The sequence below is a fragment of the Nelumbo lutea genome, chromosome 1 (genome assembly GCF_056320005.1).
Source record: "Nelumbo lutea isolate HS-2025 chromosome 1, American lotus-T2T, whole genome shotgun sequence".
Classification (NCBI taxonomy): Eukaryota; Viridiplantae; Streptophyta; class Magnoliopsida; order Proteales; family Nelumbonaceae; genus Nelumbo; species Nelumbo lutea.
In genome coordinates this window covers 71606287-71629190 of record NC_142684.1, presented here as the reverse complement: position 1 = coordinate 71629190, position 22904 = coordinate 71606287, and the positions used below count along the sequence as shown (strand labels likewise).

Sequence of the window (22904 nt, the reverse complement as noted above, 5' to 3'; positions counted from 1 at the left end):
GATGTTGGGTTTTTTTATAGATTGCAATTTGGTTCTTGATGATTTCAAAATTCTCAATTATAAAGATCTCATTTCCAATCAGCAATATGTTTAGGATGAAGAGGGTGGCAAACTGCAAGGTCATCATTTTGGCTACAAGCCTTTCTACATTTTCACAATTATAAGTCAATAAATTTCTTCAACTACTCATAAGAAAACAAGATGTTTTCTATTATCAAAATTAAAAAGGCACCAAAACTGAGGCTTTTCAACAACCTGTCCCAAGCACGCAAAATCATATCTGAACCACTACCATGCTCATCAGTTTTCAGTCCTAAATGTGACACAAGATCCACAATTAGATGTGATAGTTCACACGTTGGAGGAATTTGGAATTTGACAGTGACCTACAGTGTAGGACAAAAATGAGGTATATCAGAACAACAACAGATTAAAGAAGTAATTTGATTCATATAAATCTAGTGTCTAAGGATTCAGTCCCTTTTTAATTAAACGCTGAGACTTTGCACGGTACATTTCCCTTGGAGAGAACTTCAAAGTCCAATACAAGATGGAGTATAGACTATAGAGTTGATGTTGACTAGGGAAGGGAAAAAGTGTGGCAGATCCAGCCCCCCCCCCTCCCCCATCAATATCCAGAGGCCTCCTGGCAGCTGGCTCCTATAAATGAATAGTAAACCTTTTTTCCAACATATACAGCCTGATAATTACTTCATAGCAAGGAACAAGCAATTGCTGGAACAAAGGTTTACCTCCCATGGAATTTCAAAATAAAGCAGAACTCTCTTATCAGAACAATATTTGTGAAGTTAACTATGGAGTGAAAGTGTATCAACACCCTTGATTCAATTCAAAACTATCCAACCATTTTTCAAGATTGCTTAATAGCTATTATACAACTTCTAAATCTCAGCATACACTTTCTTTCACATTGATCAAAATAAAAAATGCATGCACTTTCTTACACCTTAAATCCTTAAATGGTTCAACCCTATGACTAACTTAGCTTTCTTCTTATCTTTTTCTTTCCACTCACAATGGGCTATATGCAAATTCTACAGAACACCATAAAACTATAGAAAGATATGAAACTTGCAAAGCATTGTATTTGTATGGATTTTTACTTTAAATGTTCTCATTTTCAAGCATTTCTGCTTTCTTCAATGGCTTTTCATGTGATCAAAACAAAGAAAAATAAGCCCTAATTTCCACTTTCCAGGAAATGCTTGACAAGTGAAACATTTCCAACCAATATATTTTGGCATTCTGAGATGGAGCAGAATCAAAAGCAAGTTACTGGGTAATTCATGAGTCATGCTTCACAATGCTACCTTTTCTCCTTTCACAGCAACAGTAAATGGAGGATAAGAGCCATAATGCATTCCTTTACTTCTGAGCAATTCCTCTAGCCGACTCCTCTCTTGCTTAATAAATTTCTCTGAATCAGCATAGGTAGATGGAGCTTGTGAGGATGAAGGAGCTTTAGAATCCACCTAGAGAATCAACAATAAAATCAGCTTAAAATAAACACATAATGAGAATACATGTTGCATACAATTCACACAATCCATGATTCAAGGAAATATTGGTATTAAACTAATAAGTAACCTGTATTATCAATGAAAAAGAAAGGACAAAACTAGAAAGATAATATAATGAACTGAAAAACTAAAGACAAGAATGATACAATAAATTCAACATTACACAAAACTACTTCCTAGAAATAACACCATGCAAACCTGATTGGCATCAGCATGAGTTTCTTGCAATCCCACTCCAAGGATACCAACTAGGACAGCTGGCAATATTGAAAGGAATCCATAAAACTCACATGTTGATTTAAAACGTGGTCCTTCAGATGTTTTGGGATGGATGAAGTATTCAAAAGGCCCTGCATGAGTCAATAGAGAATATAATTAATCCATCTCAGAAGCACATCAACTTGCACAAACTTACAAGTGTAAAGAGAATGTACTCAACTAATATTGAATAATTATTATGAAACTTTAAAGCTCGAGCAGTATTTCCAAAGAGGCAATAATTATTAAAATGAAATAAGGAATAAGAAATAAGAAAAAATGAAGGTAAGCAATTGATACTGTAACTATTGTTTCTTTTTTTACTTTTCATCATACTATAATTGTTGAGGTTTTTTTTCAAAAAAAAAGGTAACATATTGAATAGTTTTATGAACAAAGGGTTACAACCTAAAGCTATACACAACCACACCACAATGGGACCATACGAAAACAGTTAGAAAGAAGTTGACATATAAACAAAATGTCCCTATCAAAAAATCTGGAATAGTCTAAGTTCCTGAAATCCCTATGTACTGACAGCCACAAGCAAAATTTCCTTTCAATGTAGCCCAAAACTTCTTGATCTTCTCAGATACTGCTCTCTAAAGTCCGATCATTCCTCTCTCCCACACACGCCTAAAGAGAGCCATAGGAAGAATACCCCACACCACCTTGTCCCTTTTGCTCAGGCCTCCATCCACCTACTCTTGATTCTTTTAGTGCCAAATTTTACATGGAAATTCTTGTGCTGGTGTCTAACTCAAGTTCCCCTCATGATCTTCTTCACAATTGTCACCTTTTAGTGCCAAATTTTACATGGCAATTCTTGTGTTGTAACATCTCAGTATCTTAAATGTAATGATCATTTAGTGCAGTACCTTCCGAAGAGTGGCTCTTAATCTTGGCAACACGGTACCAAAGCATACAATTCCAACCATTCTATTATGAAATTACTAAGTTATGACTTTCTCTCCAAGCATACTACAACTAATAATGACCTCAATGAGCCTAAAACATCAATATGTCTGCAATAGTCTGCAATAGTAATTCAATTTAGTAATGCATCCCATTCCCAAAACACCACTCTCAGGTGAAAATACAGTAAAATGCAGTTAATGTAACCAAGATAATTGTATACGCATTAATTCCCAGGCAAAAATATATAAAACAACAAAGTGTTTCGAAAAAGGTCCTCTTTTCTCTTTTTTTTTTCTATTTTCCTCCCCAACTCAAAAAAGAAAATGGATTATGGATCATGTGAGATGAGACATAACCGACAACTTCGATTGACCAAAACAAAAATCATGTAGAAACTCTTGTTCTTAGATTCATCCCGCCGGGGAAAAAGTAACATGATTTCCAATACTTACAACGGTATTGTCGGTGTAGAGAGTTTCGAGTTGCAGGAGACGAAGAGGTTAGGGATTTAAGAGAGTTGATCGTCCACCATGCCTGGCCTGGTTTCATAAGCCACCTCAGAGATGCCATGTTGCCCCCTTCCTTCCCTATGACTCTATTAACAGACTTGGAAGCGCTTCAAATTTGATGATTCCTTCATTTCTGTGATTTGTGATTCATAAAGCTTTATAGCATAGGGCGGGACTGGAATGTTCGAAGTTCGAACTTCAAATATAAATAGCAAATGAGAACAAAGGTCGCAAGTCCCAAGTCGCAACCCGCAAGCTATGAGCTGCATATCGAAGTGGAGGTAGGGCTATATAAACAGTTCGGATTCAGATCACATGCCCTAGATTTGAATTCGATCCTATTAATATTCCAATTCGAGTCAAATCTTGCCCGTCGGATTTTTTAATCATATTTCTTTTGAATAGGTTATTATATGTCATTAGGTATGTTTGGTTTGAAGGAAAAAGGTAGGAAAACTTGTACGAAACCTTGTATGAATTCCTATCTTTTCCTATTTTTTCCTTCAAACCTCTAAAAAAAAATTATGATGCGAGAAAGACATTATATCAAAAAGGCTTTGACCAATTACAACCTCTCGTGAATTTTGGTGAAAAACCACCTCATTGATTCCTACTTTTATGATGTCAGTAATATCATTAATAATGTTCATAAAAAATCCAAAAACCAAAAATCTAAATCAAACAAAAAATGTGGCTAATTGAACCAATCGGTTCGATTTTGGTTCTATATTTCTGAAAAACCAAAGGACCAATTCAATTTTCAGTTAACCTATAAAATAAATCAAAATAAATCGACCGAACCAACTGGTAAATATATTTATATGTATACTATATATTTTTAATATATATTACATATTATCTATATATAATATATATAAATATATATATGCATTATACATAAAAATATATACATATATTATATTTATAATATATAATACATTAGCATATATTATATATCACTTCTTATTTATAATATAATATATATTATAAATATAAAAAAATTGATGAATCGAATTGATAAAAATTGAAACAAGTCAACCAATTAACCAGTGGTACTAATTTGGTTTTGGTTTAAGAACTGCAAAAAAAATCAGCAGGACTAGTTCAATTTCAAAAATTGCTCACAATTTGGTTAACCAAACCGTGATCACCCCTACATATCATTAATAAATTAAATTAAAAAAACTAAAATATTAATTTTGTTAAAAATAAATTAATGATAGAATATATAAAAATTACTTTCTTGAACTTCCTAGCTTTAAAAATATATATATTATCAATCTTATTGATTTTTCTGAAAGCTTTCAAAAAAATAATATTAATGGTAAATATATATATGTTAGGTTTATATAGGTAGATATATACCAATGTTATCTAACTTACACATATTACAAGTGCAGCACTAATTGCAGGTGGTGACTGGTAAGTGGAAGAGATGTAAATTGGTAGTCATGGACTGGGCCTAATATTGCCACGCGAACCCTACTCCTTTCACTCCCTTTCTATCAAACTAAACACAGCTGGTATCAGGCCCATTTAATAAACTGGCCAAATCTATCAATAATACAAGGGACCAAGGGTAGACGATAATTAAAAGAAAAATATGGAAATAAGAAGTAGAAAATGGAAGGGGCACCACGTCGATGGCCTCCTCGGTCGCAAATGGGAATCACATAGTAACTTGTCGACCTTTTTGACTGTTTGGTCGATGCCTTTTGTGAGTTAACTTGGGCTATTGGGGATGAGAGCGATTTTAGATTGGACATGTTACCAATTTTACGTCCACGTGTCTATGTTTATGGTTAAAGAGAAATAGGGTGCAATTGGGTTAACTTTGTCTGTTGGGGCCAACAGCTGTTGAAAGAGTTCCTGGGTTGGGCTTCACCAATTCACATGCATGCTTTCGTTTTTTTGTCAAAAATAATCAAAATGCAGTTACTAATTTGCCCACTCTCATGCTAACATGCCCAAGCCAATAACTCTCTCAATAGGAAAGGCTGTTGGGCCTTTTTCTGCCTTTTGATGTTTTTATGGGCTTTGCCATTGTTCTGCCTGTGACACAATATGGTAGAGTGCAAATCCATGTATTTCGTATTATTTAGTATGCATTTGCAATGTATATATTTGTATTTGTACCTTTAGCTCAGTTTGAAAAGAGTGCAAATGTCCATTTAGTGTATATTTTCACTTTGGTTCAGTATTGATAGTGTTTGATAAGAATGTATTTAATCATTTACAATGTTTTAAAAAATGACTCGGAACCAGAATTATTATGGCCACCAGTTTTTAAGTCGGTGGTTCGACCATCTAGTTTGATCGGACAGCTTGTTCTAACAAAAAATTAAAAAAATAATTTAAATAAAAAATGGTCAAAAACCGTTTAACAGGTCGGCGATTCAACCACCCAAATCAACGAGTCGTTGACTGATTCAACGGTTTTTTACCAAGGACCAAGTTTGGGGTAAAATGAAACCAATTTCCTAGACGGTTCTCTGTCCAAATGGTCCAACCGTCCAGATCAATGGTGATTTGAAAAACATGCCATTTACTATTATCATCATCTCATCTTTGATAAGAATGCATTTACTACAATATTTTCAACCTGCCATTGACTCAACTGGTTGAACCATTTGAACTGTCACCCCATCAAGATTCTAGGTCTGGTTTACTCAAGACCTGCTAGATAGCCAAAATTGTTGATTTGGTCAAGAACCATCCGACCTAGCCAGTTCAACCATTGACCCATTCGACCCAGTGACCGGGTCGCGGGGTTGCACACTCGATGCATGTAAACTTTCGGAGGCCATAACTTTGCACTCTGATATCCGATTGAGGTGATTATTTTTATTTTGAGTAATTTTTAATTTTTTTATTTTTTATAAATAAAAAATAAAAAACTAAGTTAAATACAAAAATACATATGACATATCTAAAACATATTTATACATTATTTATTGATAACATATATATTTATACACATATTATACATACACACACAATACTTTAAATACAAGTGGAACGATCGAACTAGTGAACCGCTACCTGGAGGCAAAAACGGTTTGGCCTCCGGATTGGTGTTTAAAACATTGATTTACTATTCTCTCCATTGTGGTAGAGAGAGATTATGCCTTCCCCTTTTTATGTCTATCGGGTTGTGTACCATGTATTTTATTCAAGGTTCAAAATTTCAAAACGTATTGGGTCGTATCGACTGATATGTATCATTTTGACAAGAGCCCGATACACAAAACGTGTAGAAACCATCCGTTCTGTTTCTTTTCGTATATATCGCACCAATACAGGCTCGTATTGGGTTATTTCGTCTCTATATCGGCCTATATGGGCTCAAAACAATATGATGCAGCCTAATACACTTGATTATTTTTGGGTGCCCTTCATTCATTAATCTCTTTAATTATTTCTAATTCTATATTTAATTCTAACTCCCCTTTCATTAATTAGTCAGTTACTCCTACTTTAAATTTAAATTTGAATTTTAGCACCTAATTTGAATTATATTCTCTTTTATTAATTCCACTAATTAATGATACAACCTCATTAATTCCACTAATTAATTATCATGTCTCAATAATTTCATTTTGTTAGTATAAAAACTACAGACTTTAAACAATTGTTTGCTATGGTCATATGCATTATTATTTTTAAGTAAAGTTTCCCTTTTTTTACTGGATATTTATTAATAAATGCTAAAATTAATTATTAAAATTTATATGCCAATAAATATTAATATAAATTGATGTACATACATAACATTATATTGGTTATTTGAAAATTTATGTATACACATTCATATTTTAGTTTTTTTTTCTCATATGTTATTTATTCCATCATTTTTCAACAGTTATTAATTATAATTATTTATAATTAAATGATTGTAAATATGGACTTTTACATTTAAATAACTTATTTAAAATCATTTAAAACTTGTAATTATTGTTAGTAATATATTTTTAGGATATATTTGAATTTCCTAATATATTTATACGTATCTTAATTTTTCATCAGTATCTATGCATATCCGAAATATATCTCGATAAATCTCTTAAAATTCTCTTTCCAATATACCTTGCGTTTCTGATATTTTGAACCATGATTGATTTTTTTCTTTTTTATTTGTTGCATAGGACAAATTTGCCTAAGTAATGGCGTTCATCCATTTTGTCTTTTTTTTCTTTTAGTCCATAGGCACCAAATCTTCCAACAATAATACAGGTGTACAAAAGGAGAGAGCAGTAGACCATATAGAGCCGACAAGCATATTTAACAGTTAAAACGAGCATCTTGATTACGCCGATGATGCAACAACTGAGAGTCTGAGATGTCACAAGTGCAAGGTGTGATATCAAACCTGCATGGGTATAAATTCTCTTAATACGTAAAAGCACCAAAGAAGAAGAAGAGCAACTTGATTGCCATCATGATGAATAGGGAGATTGAAAAAGAAGAAGAGCAACTTCAATGATCTACAGAGTGTCTTGTGTAAAATGCAATGCTCTCATTATATGTCTATCAATTGGGTATTTTGAATGATTCCAAGGAGACAAAATTTTCCACTCATCACACTAGTTCCTTCCAATAGGGGTGCAATTTTAGTTACATTGGATTAAGAGTTTGTTAAATTCTCAATAGATACAAAACCTGGTTCGAGTCTCAAGTGGTTGAAATTCTTCAAATCGAGCAACTCGACTTGAAACCCTACCTTCCCGTTTGAACTAAAAATTGATACAATTTTCGACTGGCCCCATCTGCTCAAAATATGATTTTATTTTCACTTTTACTCCTTCTCCCTATCCTCTTGAGCACAAGAGGCTTACCGGTGTCAGAGGTGTGTTTAAAAAATGAACCCCTCCACCTCCAATCGAAGGGAATTGCTTTAATGGGCAAAACAATAGCGACGGGTGTTAGAGTTGTGTGATCCTTCCCTATGTCTAATGCGGCAAAGGGGTGTGTAAACATGGAGCCTACAGTAATAAACGTTATTGCCACGTCAAGTGCTGAAGTGGCACATCCATACCAATCTATGAAGATTAATTAGCCAGTACTCAGTAGCAGTACCTTTCTTTTCTTTTTTTAAAGAAAATTTTAGTAAGCTTTCGTGTATTCTTTTGATCTTTTCTCTTGCAAGGATGATGTCAGTCCTTTAGAACTAGCAATTAGGACATACCTTATCCCATAGACCATTTACTCCAAATACAATCATACAACTACTATACAAGCCAATTTGTGCACTGTACTTTACACTTGTATATAGTTTAATGAGTTCTAATGTAACCGTTTTTGGTCACGTACCATTTTTTTTCATGATGTATCAATTTTTGGTTAAGTACTTCGTTATTTGACCTGCTCACAGGTGGCCTATGACTTGGAGGATGATGGAGTTCCCTGGTGGCGAACTGCCTGGCGGTGAGCTACTTGGTGGCAAACTCCCTAGTGGTGAGCTACTTGATGATGAGCTCCCTGGTGGTGAGCTACTTGGTGACGAACTCTCAGGTGGTGAACTACTTGGTGACGATCTCCCTCGTAGTGAGCCACCTTAATTAGCTACTGGGTGTGTTGCCTTGGTGGCGAGCCTCTCGGTAGTGCAACCCAACTGCCCTCTGCATGAAATGATCTGCTCCTCTTTGTAGACGGCTGAAGCCGAAAAACCTGCAATAACTGAATCAGAGGACTCAACGAGGCCACTCTAATGGCTAAATTAGCACTTTGATAGTAGAGTGCTTGAAGATGATATTAAAGAAATGAAAGAGCTAAAGAGCAGGGGTTACCTCAATTTTTCCTCCTCCTTCCCCTCTGGGGGGTCGGAGCTCTTATATAGCGGTGTCCTGACAGATCTGGCGTAACTGCCTTTGACTCTCTGCTGCAGTCGTTACTTGCCAAGGCTGAGCTAGTGGGCACAGGTAATTGTTGCAGGGTACGGCCCTGTCAGACATGAGGCGTTGTCAGATTTGGCAGGCACGATGCCGCCTGGCCCTGGGTGCAGTCTCCAGATCTGGCAAGTACGGTTGTCAGGTAGGAAATCTTCTTGCGATATGCCGAGCTGCTCTACAACGAGCTACTTTTCACCGAGCTGCCGGTAATGTGCCGAGGTGCTTCTACCCGAGGCAAGTCTTCATGGCCTACTAGGAAGCAAGCTCTTCGTAACATGCCAGGCTGCCTGTGGCGAACTGCCTATAAGTGGCTAGCTGCTTGTGGCGAGCTATGCTGAGCTGCCTGTAAGTGGCGAGCTGCCTATGGCGAGCTATGCCGAGCTGCCTGTAGCTAGCTCGAGCTGTCTAGTTGTCAAGATACTACACTTAATTGGCATGAGGTGTCAGGTGTCACAATTTCACTAGAGAGGGCCAAATCCGCCCTCATCAAATTCAATATACTATACTGCATTTACAAATAAATCTAAATTTCAATAAAAAAAGTTAATCAAAATTTCAATCAATTACATTTTCACAATGTGCGTTTACCCTCAAGACTTTAACAATATTAAAGAGGTTATTTGTGTGGCGTCAAAATAAAATGTTAATTGTGACATTTCATCTCCTAATTAGTTCCCTTTTTCTATTTCATTGTATAGTTCATGCACCATAGATTTTGCACAAGTTTTAATAACTATTAATTAAAGAGAGGGAAATGTTCTTTTTTTTTTGTTTATTGAAAAAAAAAAAAAAACAGAAAGAAAGAACAGGTTACTTTTGCACAAGCTCCTAACCATACAAGGGAAATGGGTTATCGAGCAACACCCCCGTCCGACTGTCCCTGATCCTTGTGTTGGGTTTGTAGTAACACCTCATTAGACATGTTCATGGGCCAGGTAGCCCATGGCCCGGCCCGGCTCAGCCTGCACCCCGATTGGGCTTGGTCATATAATTAGGTCCGCGGGCTTGACCTCGGGCCTAACACAGTAAGCTTGACTATGTTTCGGGCCGGGCTTGGGATTTGTCAAAAAAGCCCGACCCAGCTCGATTCAGTATTATATATTTTATAAAATATATAAAAATATAATATTTATTAAAATATATATTTATAATTTAATATATATATTATTCTTTTCTTTATAATTTCAATATCTCTCTCTATTCAGCCGCTTCAACATTAATAATAGCAATAGTATAGGCTAAATTTGGAGCTCGAGCTCAGGCTTGGGCTTCAGACTTTTTATGAGGGCCGGGCTCGGGCTTTTAACTCCGCATGCATGGAATTGCCTAACAAACCATCATACTCAATTAATTTCAGAAAGTTGTTAGAACGTTTAATTTCCAAGATGCATTTGGCAATCCCATAATGGATTTTATACAGGGACAAAAGAGGTATATGTGTTGAAGTTTCATTTGATCAGTATGGTGAGGACTGGGTATTTGTGGGTGTATCAGGTCATTCTGAGCGGAAGGCAAGAGAAAGGGCTGCAAGAAAGGCAGTATAAAAGACCATAGATTCTTCTAATTTTGTTGAATACCAGTACTACTTATGGAAATCTAAATCTCTTGACATAGAAATCTATCGCTTAGAAAAGCGAGTCGCAGAACTAGAGGAGGATCTAGATAATCGCCCAACTAAAGAATACGTCCACAACTTAGAAGACCAACTGAAAGCTCTTAAGGAGCATTTTCTTGTTACCCCATCCGATGCTGAATCTAAGATAATATAAGAACTGTATTGAAACCAAGATCCAGATATTTTGTTTTTTGAGGTGTCACTATTGGATCTTTTTTTATGTTACCAATGCCAATATATCATGGCAGTTATTTTTTTTTTGGATTAACACATTTTGTTGATCGGTGTGTGGTGTTGCATGAAGGAGTGCTTCTTATGTCATAAATGCTTTTTGTATGAATAGATTTTTGAAGGTCTGAAATGTTTTTTTGAGGTGGAATGTTATGTCTGAAATGTTTTTTTTTTTGAGGTGGGATGTTATGTATGGATTGAACGACTAATTTTTGAAGGTCTGAAATGTTTTATCCATTGCTTCTTTTAATGAACATTAATATTTTTTTTCTCCACTTACTGATAGAATAAAAAAATCAGTCATTCAATCTCTGCAAGCAACACTCAAGCACAGTAGCTCCATTATGTATTTTTTATCTTGATTCTTTACAAAATTCTAGGTTTACAAAATTCTAGTTTAATTGGGATGATGTTGATATTACCAATAGTTCCACTGTAATTGTAATTTAGTAAACTGTGTAGGACTCCACCCACATAATAATTCTATAACAAAAAATGTATACATATATATATATATATAAAGACATTGAAACTCTTGAGAACTCTTGCCAAGGTAGCAGCCATGAAAATTTAATCCAAGTATCTCTTCAGTGATAGATAGTTCAACTTCACTTCCACCATACCAGATTGGTTGTACAATCTTACCAGTCTCACATACTTTGATCTTAGAATGGATAGTTTTCAAGGTACAATTTCAAATGCCATTGGTAACCTTGGATCACTCAGACATGTCTACTTGGACGTCAATGACCTCCAGGGCAGCATCCAATTCAATGGTGAGTAGAGGAATGCAGATGGTTGATACAAGTTGTTCTTTATTCTAGATGCCTTAGAGACTGTTAACAATTTGCTCCATTATAGTTTCTCCCCCAGTGTATGGGCAAGGATGCTAGCTTTATTTGTACTAAGGCACTGTTTTCCTAATTCAATAATTGAGATGTTGAAGAGTTGGCAATTGAGAAGTTTGAACAAACAGGCATGGGAAGTGATTCTGACAACTGTTTTGTGTTCAATTTGAAAGGAAAGAAATTCTAGAATTTTTAAAATCAAGGGAAGCACAATTGAGGCGGTTAGATACAAATTTATGGGGAAGGTGTTATGTTCGCTGATGATTATCAAACTGATTAAAGGCACAAGTACAAATTCGTTTTGGATTCCCTCTTATACTCCCTGTGTATAAAATTAACCTCTCTAAGGCCTACGATAGAGTGAATTGGAATTTCCTTATCCATTGCATGAGCTTATTGGGCTTCTCAAGCGAATTTTGTTCTTTGATTAAAGGTTGTATGGCCTCTCAAAGGATTTAAATTGGGCTCATATGACTTCAAACTGAGCCATCTCGGTAATCTTAGATTGTAGATCTCTTGCTAGGTCATTCTCTAATATAAATTTTTCTGCCATACTTCTCGTTCTTGTAATAGGGCAGCCCACGGGCTGGCCCAATTTGCGCTTAAGCACCAATACATCCCAGGTGTTGGTCCTTCCCCTCGGTTTGTATTTATTGAATGGTTTGTGCCTGATAAGGCTTCAAAAAAAAAAAAAAAAAGAAAAAGAAAAGACAACCTTCATATAAGTTGGATTTGCGTCGTTTTTCTTTGGCGCCAGATAGCTCAAGTTGTGGGTTGGATTTTAAATTTAGAATTTAAAAAACCAAATTCCTATCAACTAATATATATGCTGTGAGCTGTGATAAACAGTCACATAAATCAAGAAGCACTTATCCAGATAAGTAGTAAACCCAAAAAACATTTCATCACCATCCACTAAAGGCAAGCATCTCATCAGTGATGAGTGATGAGGCAGGCTACGCCTACGCCGCAAGCACCTAAGGAAAAGCATAATAATAATAATAATATTAATATTAATATTATTATTATTATTATTATTATCTCTCCACGTAAGACGTAACAATAAGTCAATAAATAAGCAAAACGACCGTGAGGATAGAATACCTACCCATCCCCGTTCCCCAATGCCCATGTGCCCACACCTATCATTCATGCGTCATTATTTGGCCATTACCCCTCCCCCAGCCCCCTACGTAGATAATGAATGTAGGGGATGCGACGGATGGGATATTCCGGAAACCATCTTTCTCCTCTACCAGTAACTTTTAGCCCTTTGCACCACCACCATTCCGTAGGCTAAGGCCACTATGGCACAAAGTGAGGGGTCCACTTTACTTGATACTCCCACGTCCCAAGCCTCATGTTATTGCTAGATCAGCATGCTGATCCATAAGCATAGATATTTATAAAATTAGGTCTTGATTTATATATGCATTAATTATTGGAAGAAATTTAGATTTTAATGTTATTTTATAATTAAATTTTAAGACCGTTTAATAATTAATAAATAATTTATCAAATATTTTTTTCGATTTTAAATACAAATAACAGAAGTTATACCAAACATATACAACGTCTTTCTCTCCCCCTCCCCCCCCCCCCCCACCAGTCCACGCACTCTACGCTACGCTTTACCTTTGGGGTTCGGAGTTGATTGCTTAGAAATTTATTAGATAACAGGCTAGACCCTAGAGGAACGAGGATTCAGCTTAAGAGGCTTTTGACCCGGAAAAGGAGGACAATTTGCTGTTTGATCACCACAGAAAAAAAAATCTGATTTTATCCTTTCTACTATATACCTACCCGACATTATATTTATTTTGAATTCTAAAGTCTCCAAGCTTCCTCTACTCTTCTTCAATCCAAATTCCACTCCATTTCTTCAATTGGATTATAGTCTATGAATTAATTGAAAGGAGATGGCCAAAAGCTCTCCCACCGTGTAAGTTGTGAAAGGCTATGACTGCCAGCACAAATAATGGAGAAATGAGAAGATACTCTTCACCTCTCTCCATGTCTCCATCTATTTCTTACAGCTAATGAATATAGCATGGAATCAATTGCCCATTCACCGAAGGAGAATTGGAGAAAACGACTTTTTTTCTTTTTAGTGCAAAGGAAAAAACAGCGAAAATAACATAATAAAAGAAGTAATTCAGATTTCAGATTAAAAAAAGTTAAATTAATTACACGGAATGGTATTTACGCACAAAGAGAGAAGAAAAAGGGAAAAACCAAGCAGTAATAGGTGTAGACCTTAGAGTAGAATCCTGTGGTTAATAAAAGCTTTTAATAGACCTTCTTAGAGAAGAGGGAGCGGAGGCTAAAGAGGTTACCCCCGTTTCCACCGTTACCGGGGCCACCGCCGTTGCTCTGTTCACCACCGCCGCCGCTATTCTCATCGCTTCTACAACTCATCTGAGAACGATAGCCTATACACATCGGAACATTCAAATTCAAAACCCTAGCTCTAGCTCCACCGCCACCACTTCGTCCACCAATACCACCGCCGACAATATTCTTACTCCGGCGAGCCTCTGATCCTTCCTTCTTTGACCCCTTATCGGCATTCCGAAGCAGAGGCTCGGAGCTTCTCGCGCCAGTGCCTCCACGCCGTACCTGCCAAACCGGGCTACTCCTCCCCAAATGGACCCCACCTCGACCGGGGCTACTCGGCCACTTCCTGAACTTGGACTCGCCCGTCGAGTTACTGCGTGAACAAGGGGCACTACTCACCTTCCGGGTAGTCGCCCCATTAGCTGCCATCTTTGGCCGGTTGCCGCTATTTCCAGCCGAACGGCTCCTGGAGAATGGCCATATGTTGATGTTGAGCTCCGCAGCGCTCGCGCCACTGCTGCTCTTTCTCTCTTTCTTCTTCTCTTTATCTCTGTCTTTTTCTTTGTCCTCGTGGCTGTTGGTGGTTGTGGAGGTTGCTGCGCCTGCTGCTTTCTTTTCACCCTTCCTGAAAATGTCTCTCCATCGCTTGGATGTTGATACCACGGATGGTGCTGACTCGGGCAACGCGGCTGATGACTCTGGTCTTGGTCCGGGTTCTGGTTCTGGCTCTGACTCTGGCTTTGGTTCTGTTTGTGGATCGGGTGTTTCTGGATTGGCTTTGGATTCTGAGTCAGTTGGGTCGGAATGGTTTGACGTAGAAAGGAGATGAAGAGGGAGAAGGACGCCGTCAACGAATAATTCATCAGCGGAGAGGAGGTTAGGTTGTGGGAAGGATGGGTTTCTGACCATCCAGAATTCGAACTCCGGAGAGTTAGAAGCGCTACTTCTCCTCCCACTACTTCTCGGTGAGAGGATTGGATGGGGTGTAGGGGTTTGAGTCTCTGGTTCGAATCTGGGACTCTCCATGGATGAGAGGGAGAGGGGAGAGGGGAGAGGGGGGAGGGGGATTGGGTTTGTGTTTTGTACTGAGATGGGTGGTGTGAAGTTTCTTTCTTTCCTCGGGAGTCAGCACATGGTTCCTTGCAGGGACCTACAGGCATTAAAGAAAAGGAGAATTGAGTATATAAAAGCTGAGCGGCTGAGCCTCGAAAAGGCTCGATACCACACGCAGTGAAACGAGAAGCGAAAGGGATATATATATATATAGAAAGAGAGAGGGAGAGAGAGAGAGAGTAGCGCGTAATGCGTTAGGGATGATAAATCATAAATCCCATTGCCATCTCTATCCACGGAGGGACCGCATGGGAAAACAAGAAACATCAAGTTCAATGACAGAACGATATCACAACCATGTGACGAGTGGGTCCCACCTCATCCCCATCTTACACGATTTTAGTTTAACGAAGAATCCCCGTCGATATCGAACGGTCGGATCCTGAGATCGATCTCCATATGCTTCCCGAAACTATTTTCATCAATCAAGTGACTGAATCTCGTACTGGTGGTACTTAACAGAGTCCGCTAGTTTTCTGACATCATAAATTTTGATGGACGGATTGATTCCCCCCCGCGAATCGACCGCGGATGCTAGAAGATCACTGGGCCCCTCCCCTCCCGCAGTGGTGTATGGTAACAGGTAAGGGATTGAATTTGGAATTCATCAGACTGATGTCATGTCGAGGACTCGAGGGAGGAGGGACCACGGATATATGTGAATTGAGTAATCGAATTTATGTATGTTGGCTCTTTGTGAGTGAGATGTGAGGTGTAATAATACGTGGCGTTGACATCCACCATTGTTACTACAGATCCTTGTCCTCAAATGGTTTCTTACATCCCTTCATCTTAGGAAACTATTATTAAAAAAAAAAAAGAAATTAAAATTACATTACAACTGAACTACGTGTGGAGAAAAGGAGTGGGCTAGAAAGAGATAATACATTAATTTTATGTTTTGTATAGTAATGTCAATGCCACGTCAACTAATAGGAGAGGATTTTAGTAAATATTCAAAAAAATAGGAAAATTTTTAATAATTACCGGACAGTAGGGGAAAAGTTTAGGTAAATTTCACCAAAGTGGACAATCTGAATTTAATGGTACTTCAGGCCATCTGATAACGGTTGAAGCAACTGAACCATATGCATTTGTCTTTTAGTGGATGGAATAGTAGTATTATAAAATATTTTCAAGGGTATAGAATTCAACACAGAAATGCAGTTCAGCCATTGAATAAGCCATATAAGCCATTCAGTTTCAGCTATTTCATAGGTGGATGCTTTCTTTCCTTGTCAATACTCAAATTTCTATTATTTAATTCACCATCTTCATCATCTAAGCTTTGTCCCACCTATATGGGTTCCTTGTCTCACCATTTTGTTATGTTTAATTCTATATCCAGTGTAAAATTATCCATTTTAGTATTTTAATAATCCTTGTTCTAGCCCTTTTGGCACCTTTAAGTGGAATAGATCACTTTTTACGGGTGTGGGTGATGTATATGGTCTATTATTTAAATCATTTATAATATTATTTTATTACTAAGACTATTATCGTCATAATCGATGCCTTATCCCAATTATATGGGGTTGGCTACATGAATCCTTTTTTGCTAATTCGTTTTATTTAGGGGGCGTTTTTTTTTTCTAGAATTTAACAAGGGGGAAAGTTGGTCAATCGGATTTTGATTTTTATTGACTCATTGACCGAAAAACTTATATTTTTTTTTCAAATTTATGTGGAGACCAAGGAAAGTTTATTTTCCTTATCCATCTCCTAAGTGGGTAAATAAGTTTTCCACTTTGAGGGAAAGTTGTCAATATTGGATGAGACATAAATGCCTCATTTGATATTGAATTTTTATGGCTAAAATGGTCATTGCCTTATTTACATGAAAAATAAAAGAACATGGGTAAATCCACTTACCCCAAGTAAGAAAGACTTACTTGGATAAATGCATTTACCTGGATAAGTAACTTATAAAAAAGCAAACAGAGCCTTAATGCTATATTCACTATTAGATAATTAGTGTTTAAATAATTTCTTACTAATGTTCATGTTCTGTTTGGTCTACCCTAAGCTCTTTTAGTTCCTTCAATGTATTTTCAATCATTGCCAAAATATAAAAATTAAATAGTACTATTGCAATGGTAAATCAATTAAGATACTAACATCTTGTTGGAAGTGTAAACCAGATGCTACAGTTAGTAGGAAAATCATTGTTAACAAGAAAAATATAATTAGAGAGAAATCAGCTGTGAACGGTTTTTCAAAAACTGTTACAAAGAGTTTGGGTTTTATGGTTGTCACAAAATCACTTATAGGACACGAAAACAAGAAGAATCAAGTGAAATGCGGTTGCAAATCTTTGACTAACTAATTAATAACATCGTGATCATTGTTCTAATCAACTCCATTTGAATTTGCACCAACACAAATGCATGGGAGTGTAAATTCTGGTACACTTTTACTCCAAATTTTACTTTGTTTCAGGCTTTATTTTTCTGTTGTGCCTCAAACAAACAAAACCAAGTAGGGGTGACAAATGAAACTAAACTCTTGACAAATAAAGCCAAGAACACTTATTTGCATAATACTTTCTCCAATATAAATGAGTTAGAAGTTTAGCACATATTAGCATTAGGGATGCAATGAAGCTGAGTTGAGCCAAATTTTAGCATGTCTTAACTAGGTTAAACCAAAATACACCCATATTCAAGCTTGAGTTTGATTTTGAAAGTTGAAAAACTAATTAAGCCAGATTCAGCAATCTTTAGGGTGGAATATTTTATTAGTTGAATTCAAGTTCAAAAAAAAAAAAAAAAAAAAAAAAGAAAACTAATCAAACATACTTTGAGATTTAGGGCCTCTTGGTTTGTTCTAGGGTTTGACATTTGAAAGTGCAATAATTACATTAAGGCCCCATTTTCTTTTTGGTAAGTTATTTATCCGAGTAAATGCACTTACTTGGGTAAGTCTTTCTTGATTTTAAGTGCATTTACCCATGTTCTTTTATTTCCAATGTAAATAAGGCAATGGTCATTTTATCCATAACAATCCATTATTAAAAGGGGCATTTTTGTTCTATTCAAGTGTTGGCAATTTTCCCTTATGCACTTACTTGGGTAAGTCTTTCTTGATTTTAAGTGCATTTACCCATGTTCTTTTATTTCCAATGTAAATAAGGCAATGGTCATTTTATCCATAACAATCCATTATTAAAAGGGGCATTTTTGTTCTATTCAAGTGTTGGCAATTTTCCCTTAGGTGGAAAAGTCATTTATTCACCTAGAAAATGGATATCACTTATCCGGGTAAGTGATACTCAAGAAAATAAGCTTTCCTTGGTCTCCACATAAATCTGAAAAAAGAACATGGGATTCTTGTTCAATGGGAATCAAAATCCCATTGACCAATTCCCCCCTTTCAAAATCCAAAAAAAGAACACTCCTAAGAGGTATATTGATATTGGTGAATTTTTCTTTTTTTTGAACTCTAAATGTAGAGAATGTTGTTTTTAATTCTAAAAATTATCAAATATCCATTTTGATCCCATTTATGAGAGTTTTTGTTTGTCTTTTTGGAGTTATCACTAAAAACAAAAAATTGTATGATTGCACTTTAAGAAATAAAAAATACGGAGAAACAATAACCATTTTTCTTTTAAAGTTAAAATATTCCTCTAACAAATAAGAGTTAATAGAAAACCAAGAGGCCCTTAAACTTGAATTCAGCCTAATCAAATTCCAACCTTAAACCACAATTTAATTGCACCCCTAATTGGTAGTCAAATGTTCTTAGATTTCTAATTCATAATGGGGCCCGCCAGAGCAGACAGAAATGCAAATATCATCTTAACTATTAGTTAAGATAGTACAGTTTCGTCTCTATGTCTGGTGCCCTGTCAAAACTAACGCCTAATAAGGATCACATGGGTGCCTAATGACACCAGAATTGACATGCAGTGGTGCTGCTAAAAAGCTACTTTTTCTTGATGAGCCAAAAGCAAAATTGATGGATTTTCATTGGGAGTTTGGGACTCTTTTTCCAGCTATTCCTATCCTATGGAATGCTCTTGAGGAGACCCTACTCAGAAGTCGCAGTGAGCAAAGGAATGTAGTCTAATCTACATTCATTGGGTCTTACCTCTCCAAGTGTACACTTTATGTTTACGAAAATCTGGCGTGTCTCTATGAATTGGTTCTGTAGCCCATTGTATCTTGTATGGCTCATCCTGTTCCAAGGGTGAATCAAGGGATTTTTTTTAGGTAAGAATGTTGAAGTTGAGGGTTGCAAAATTGGCTGAAAAGACCTAAATTCAAATTGGATCCTATCGATTGGATTTAAGTACTTAAGAGATTTACTATGTTTTATCTAGAGAATGACCCCATGTTAAGGGGCAACTACATGAGTCTTACATCTTTGTAATTGACAATTTATTTTGATCTCCTTTGTTTGAAAATCACTATTAATTTATGTTGTTTTTAGTATAATTTAAGAGATCAAATGAGGTCTTATTTGTAAACAGTAACCCGCTTTAATTGGTATTTACTATTTATTTGATAAATTTAATTTTAAAATCTAGATTAGGCTAGACTTCCAAAACAAGTTCAATCTACCTTGCAATTAATAAACTATTTCATCTAAAAGAATGAAACTCACACCATTTGTATTAATTGTTTTGCCATTTTTATGAATTTCATTTATTTTTATCCATTTAATATTTTGAATACTTTTAAGTTGAATTATTTGTTTAATCATTACTTTTAAAATTGTTGTACTTGAATAAAATTCAGTTACTACCATAACTTTTGAAGTGGCCACTTTTTAGGAATTAGGATGCCACTGTGTGAATTTTAAGAGAGAGTGGAGTTATCACTTTTTTTGTGAGTGGATATACATTTTTAAAGAGTGAGAGCTTAACCTATTCTAAAATGCAACCATAAATTATTTAATTGATGCTGCCATAATCCATGTCCATGTCCAACAGACTGACATGTGGCAGGATTTTATCTAATTGCATCCTTGGTTGGGCATAACTCATATTGAATAACATCACTATGCCATCCTATTATTTAAGCTCTCTAGCACTCTTCAGTTCGTCTTGCACTCACAAGCATGGCTCGTAGGGATCCATTGCCTTAGACCTTTCGTGCCCACAAGTCGCTGGATCGCATTAACTTGTCTAGCTCACTAGTTCGATACACTTCAAATCATCTAGTTCGGGACAGCATCGGTTCCTGTCATCCCCATCCAGTTGCCATTTCTAGGGATTCGGATAAACTGGAGACAAGGTTGTACACACCGGACTGGGCTATTTATCACGAATGAACACACCAGTATTCACTGTGGGCCCCATCTGTACTGAATACTGGCTTATTCACTAGTGATATGTAACCCAGGCCGGTGTTCATGGTTTTGTCTCCGGCTAATTCGAGTTCCATACCTAATTGTTTGTTTACCCACCACTATTAGGAAGAATCTAGATGGTATGAGCAGGCTGGTTGGTTGGGATTTGTTTGGCCAAAATGGTTATGCATGCTTGACAGCACAAGAAAACAATCGAGGTAATCCCGTGTTGTAGCTAGGTTAAATATTGAAGTCATATAGTGTGGAAGATAATGATAAAAATAACTGTGTTTGGTTGCAGTGCAATTTTATTTGCACTAGCACAAATGTATGAAAGTGCAAATGAAAAAAATACAAATTCTAATTTAATTTGGTTTTGTGTTCTACTTTATTCTATTTCATGTTTTAATTTATTTTACTTACATTATAATCAAACAAAATAAGCTAAAATTTAAAACAAAAATAGATTAAAATTTACACTCAAATAATTTGTATTGCCATAATTTTGCATCAGTGCAAATCTATTTGTATTGTAACCAAACACAGCCTAAGCTATATTGAGAGATATGACTTTTTTTTAAAGCGGATATATAACTTATTATATCTTTCTAGAGTAGTAGTAATGTAGTATGTCATACATGACATCAATCCTGTGGATGTATTTTGTAATTATATTGATCATGGTCATCGGTTTCTCACTAATCATTAGCATACAATGAGAACATCTTTTTATTAATTTAATATACATGTATGAGAGATATTCCAATTGTATGCATTGTTGTGAGATTTTGCTTACACGAGATCCGGTTACAGTTATGCCATTATGCTCTCAATGCCTATCTGCTTGCTTAGCATTAGGTAAACCCCAATATAACTTGGGGTTAAACTTGGTTTTCGTTTGATTAAAGTCCACTTAGTTGAGCATAGGGCTGCAATTAGCGTTGGTTAGCCCAAATCCGACCTGAAAGAGTCGGGTTGAGTTGGATCAGGTTGAAATTTTGGTTAGGGTTAGAGTTAAGTGTGAATCTAAATTAACTTTAAGTGGGGTTAGGGTTGATGCCTTCGTCAATCCAAACCCAATTTAACTTCAGATATATATATATATATATATATATTGGTAACAATTTTAAGTTTAAAGGGACTTTTTTTTTTCAAAAAGCATGATAATTATGTTCTTTTACATATATGATGCTAAAACTGAATTGATCTCAATATAACCTTTGGCATTTTCATACAATGTTATCCCTCTCATACTGGAACCCACTTACTCACATTTCCACACTTGCCAACTCAAGATTTTACCATTTTCTAATGCATATAGGAATATGTAATGTTATTTTTAATCTCCTTTTGTCTTTAACAGGGAACCTTTGTTATGTCACTTAACAGTAGATCTAAATGTACAACTTCCACACATTAACATGGGCGATGATGGAATTAGGGATGACAATTTTTCTTATGCCCGTTGGATACCTGATCTCTTCGACCGATTGGGGAGGGGGATTAATAGGAATTTCCAATCGGGGTTGGGGTTGAGGATGGGAATGAAGTTCTTACCCCGCGTCGAACCTGACCATGTATATGTATATATTAAATATATATTATTATATATATATGATAATATTTATAATATATATATATATATGTATTAAAATATGTTTAAAATATAAATTAATATTTTAAAATTTTATTTTATTTTAAGTAATTATTTTCCAAAAATTCTGTTAATTAAATAATTTCAGAGATTCAGATCCCTGTGAGTGTGGGGAACCCACCATCATTGGAGATTGGGGATGAAGGACAATTTTTATCCCTACAGGGATCAGGGTCGGGGATGAGAAATATGATTCCCACTCTGAATCCACTTATTGCCATTCCTAGATGGAACCCACGTCAAACAGTTTTTTTTTTTTTTTTTGAGAGAGAGATTAGAAAGTTAGACAGAATGATTCTCAAATCTTTCACATGATATAATGGTCGATATATATGGGTCCAACTTGGGCCACATATTTCAAACCCATTTGGGATTGGTGCGAAGTTGGATCCGATTAATATATGAAATTATGAAAATTTTGGAGTAAAAAGAGCAAATCCACTTTTACCTGCCAATTTAACTCAGTTATCTAAGGGTTTTATTTTACTACAATGAATAGGTTTGATGATTAGGGTAATCTCTTTTTTGGGGGGATATTGGAAGCGATCCATTTGTCGATAGGCATTGAGGCACAACTTTTGCTTTCAAATGGAAATTTGTGACTGAATAATGATTTGAAAACATAGTGGACCACCGAATACAACATTGTTATTAAAATTGATATTATATTAAATTTAACATTATCCGTGTGAATTGA

At 36.0% G+C, this 22904-nt stretch overlaps 2 protein-coding genes across 5 annotated transcripts in view; both read right to left on the bottom strand.

The window, feature by feature from the left end:
* Positions 1 to 3549, bottom strand: part of LOC148875257 (P-loop containing nucleoside triphosphate hydrolases superfamily protein) — a 35883-nt gene extending 32334 nt beyond the window's left edge. For 3 of the 4 annotated variants that reach the window (XR_016104940.1, XR_016104941.1, XM_088964335.1), the window contains exons 1-4: positions 3170 to 3547; positions 1740 to 1891; positions 1332 to 1493; positions 256 to 386 (exon numbers count right to left, since the gene is read on the bottom strand). Coding sequence is in view for 2 of the 4 variants with exons in the window: in XM_088964335.1 (XP_088820461.1) it covers positions 256 to 386; positions 1332 to 1493; positions 1740 to 1891; positions 3170 to 3287 (563 nt within the window). In the remaining 2 variants the exon portion in view is untranslated. Of the gene's footprint in view, positions 1 to 255; positions 387 to 1331; positions 1494 to 1739; positions 1892 to 3169 lie in introns of all 4 variants that reach the window. The other variant, XM_088964334.1, reaches the window with a different exon arrangement.
* A 10393-nt stretch (positions 3550 to 13942) lies between these two features.
* Positions 13943 to 15438, bottom strand: LOC148875256 (serine/arginine repetitive matrix-like protein). Its single transcript, XM_088965415.1, has one exon. It carries the CDS (start codon positions 15169 to 15171, stop codon positions 14098 to 14100), a length of 1074 nt encoding a protein of 357 aa, XP_088821541.1. The 5' UTR covers positions 15172 to 15438; the 3' UTR covers positions 13943 to 14097.
* Positions 15439 to 22904: the final 7466 nt, after the last annotated feature.

Bases quoted from the DNA above. Each gene is read 5' to 3' on its own strand.
- LOC148875256 (XM_088965415.1), bottom strand. From the start codon at position 15,171: ATGGAGAGTCCCAGATTCGAACCAGAGACTCAAACCCCTACACCCCAT.